We start from the raw sequence: 2466 nt of genomic DNA, 5'->3' as shown, positions 1-2466 counted from the left end.
CTCCATGTTGCTGGAGAGGTCATCTATCTCCATCTTGTACTCGCTCTTTTCCTTCTCCAGCTTCTGCTTAACACGCTGGAGGTTGTCGATCTGCTCTCCCAGCTCTGCAACACTGTCAGCCTGCTTCTTGCGGAGAGCTGCTGCAGTGGCTTCATGCTGCAGGGTGGACTCTTCAAGATCACGACGCAGCTTCTGGAACTCAGCCTCACGCTTCTTGTTCATCTCAATCTGAGCGGCTGTTGCTCCGCCAGCTTCCTCGAGCCTCTCACTGATCTCCTCAAGCTCCCTGGAGAGATCAGCCCTCTGCTTCTCTACCTTAGCTCGAGCAGCCCTCTCAGCCTCAATCTCTTCCTCCAGCTCCTCAATACGAGCCTAGATTTGACAATGGTAATATCAAATAGGCTTATCACTATAAATGTGTTGTTTTTGATGGACTGACTTAAATACTCATGTTAAATACATTACCTGGAGTTCCTTGATCTTCTTCTGAAGCTGAGCACCAAGAGATTGTTCATCCTCAATTTTGCTGAGGAGCTGGCTGGTCTCAAAGTCCTTCCTGGAAAAATAGAACAAAAAAAATGTTTGCCGTTATACCTAAGTCAAGATTTTAATGTTGCATTATGGCGATAATAAAATATAAGGATTACACATAGCAAAAAACAAAAGTACTTCTTGATTTTCTCATCAGATTGCTGCTTGTCATTCTCCAGATCCATTATGGATTCTTGAGCCAGTTTCAGATCTCCTTCAAGCTTCCTCTTGGCTCTCTCAAGGTCCATGCGGAGCTTCTTCTCTTGCTCCAATGATCCCTCAAGCTGTTAGATGATAGAGAATGACAGGTGATTCAGGGCATTTAAAAGATAAAAAATAATATATTTTTTACCAAATTATCAAGTCATTACAGGGAAAACATCAAGTCAAAGTCATAACAATTGTTTTCTTACATCATCGACTTGCTGTTCCAGCTTTGTCTTGGCCTTGGTCAGAGTGTTGACTTTGTCTTCCTCTGCCTGGAGATCATCAAGTGTTTGCTGGTGGGCCTCTTGGAGGGCTTTCTTCTCCTTGGTCAACTTGGCAATGGCCTCATCTTGAGATGCCATCTCCTCTGTCAGGTTTTTCACCTAAAAGGGGAAGATCAGCACATGAATGTTTGCATACCTTAATAATGATATCTATATATATTGCAATTGTCAATAAAATCCTTGTATTTTGTATGTGTATATAACAAGTTTTCTGAACCTTGTTTTCTGTTGCATGTTTCTCCTTCTCCACTTTAGCCAAGGTGAGCTCCAAGTCATCAATGTCTTTCTTCAGCTCAGAGCATTCATCCTCCAGCTTCCTCTTCTTGGCAGTCAACTCGGCATTGATTTCCTCTTCGTCCTCCAGTCTCTCAGCTGTCTCTTTGAGTTTGGCCTCGAGCTGGATTTTGCTCTTAATGAGCCCCTCACACCTTTCCTCAGCATCTGAGAGGTTCTCACCTTCCTACAGCATGTTTTAAATGTACACAATATCTGGTATGAAATAAGCTTTTTAACCAGATTAACCATGTTTAACAAATTGATTTTCAGGAGTTGTAGTGTTGAACCCTTATAACTTTGTCAAAGTACAAGACAATTCAGAAAAAAAGATTTGCATATGTTGTATCTTATGAAAATATATCTTAGTGTGACTGACAGAAATCACTTGGCATATTTAATTAATGCAAATGAAAGAAAACAACTTCTGCCTTAGCATTCTACTCACAGAAGCCACTTGCAGTTGCAGGTCATTCTTCTCCTGCAGCAGGGAGACCATCTTCTCCTCCAGTTCCTTCTTCTTGGCCAGGGCTGTAGCCAGGTCTGTTTGCATCTTATCATAGTTCTCCTTCATCTGAGCCAGCTCCTTCTCAGTCTCAGCACTCTTCAGGAGAGGCTTGATTTTGAAGTACAGGTTCATCCATGGCCAGTTCTTCACATTCATGAATGAACGAATATTGTACTGGATTGTAAAGATAGATTCTCTATAACGAATCAAAAGAAGGTATTGTTACTTTATAGATCTTTTGACTGTGTTAATATAGCCAAAATTTGTTCCATATACTTCATGATAATGATACCTCCTCTCCATCATCTTAACAAACTCCTTCCTCATGAGGTATGCTCTGCAGAGAGCCTGAGTCATTGTCACCAATGTAGCCAGTTTGTCATCTCTCATCTCCTCCAGGGTACCCAGCAGACCAGCTTTGAAGAACACCTATATTGTTAAGTGACAGAACGCATGCATCAGTAAACATGGAGACATCAGGACATAGATTTGCCATAGCTACTGATAATGTCCTTAGAAATGTACCTTTGTGTGTCCAAACTTGTACTGAGTGTGGTCCACATCAATGGAGCCCAGCAGCTTCTCTGAAGCTTTCTTGTTGTCAATGAACTGTCCCTCAGGGATGACACTAGCATTCAATACTTTGTATCTGCAAGAGAAAAT

The 2466-nt window shown here is 41.7% G+C and overlaps 1 protein-coding gene across 1 annotated transcript; it reads right to left on the bottom strand.

Annotated features, from left to right (window-relative positions):
* Window positions 1-3: 3 nt before the first annotated feature.
* Window positions 4-2453, bottom strand: LOC121939369 (myosin heavy chain, fast skeletal muscle-like; the record flags this gene model as incomplete). Its single annotated transcript, XM_042482401.1, has 8 exons — window positions 4-372; window positions 466-556; window positions 670-815; window positions 945-1121; window positions 1240-1482; window positions 1744-1999; window positions 2096-2232; window positions 2329-2453. Coding segments are annotated over 8 exons (1544 nt in total), but the record flags the coding sequence as incomplete, so codon positions are not given.
* Between the last annotated feature and the right edge of the window lie 13 nt (window positions 2454-2466).

This window comes from Plectropomus leopardus, unplaced genomic scaffold, assembly GCF_008729295.1.
Source record: "Plectropomus leopardus isolate mb unplaced genomic scaffold, YSFRI_Pleo_2.0 unplaced_scaffold4637, whole genome shotgun sequence".
Lineage (NCBI taxonomy): Eukaryota > Metazoa > Chordata > Actinopteri > Perciformes > Serranidae > Plectropomus > Plectropomus leopardus.
The sequence above is the reverse complement of the archived record's forward strand: the minus strand, read 5'-3'. Positions and strand labels throughout refer to the sequence as shown.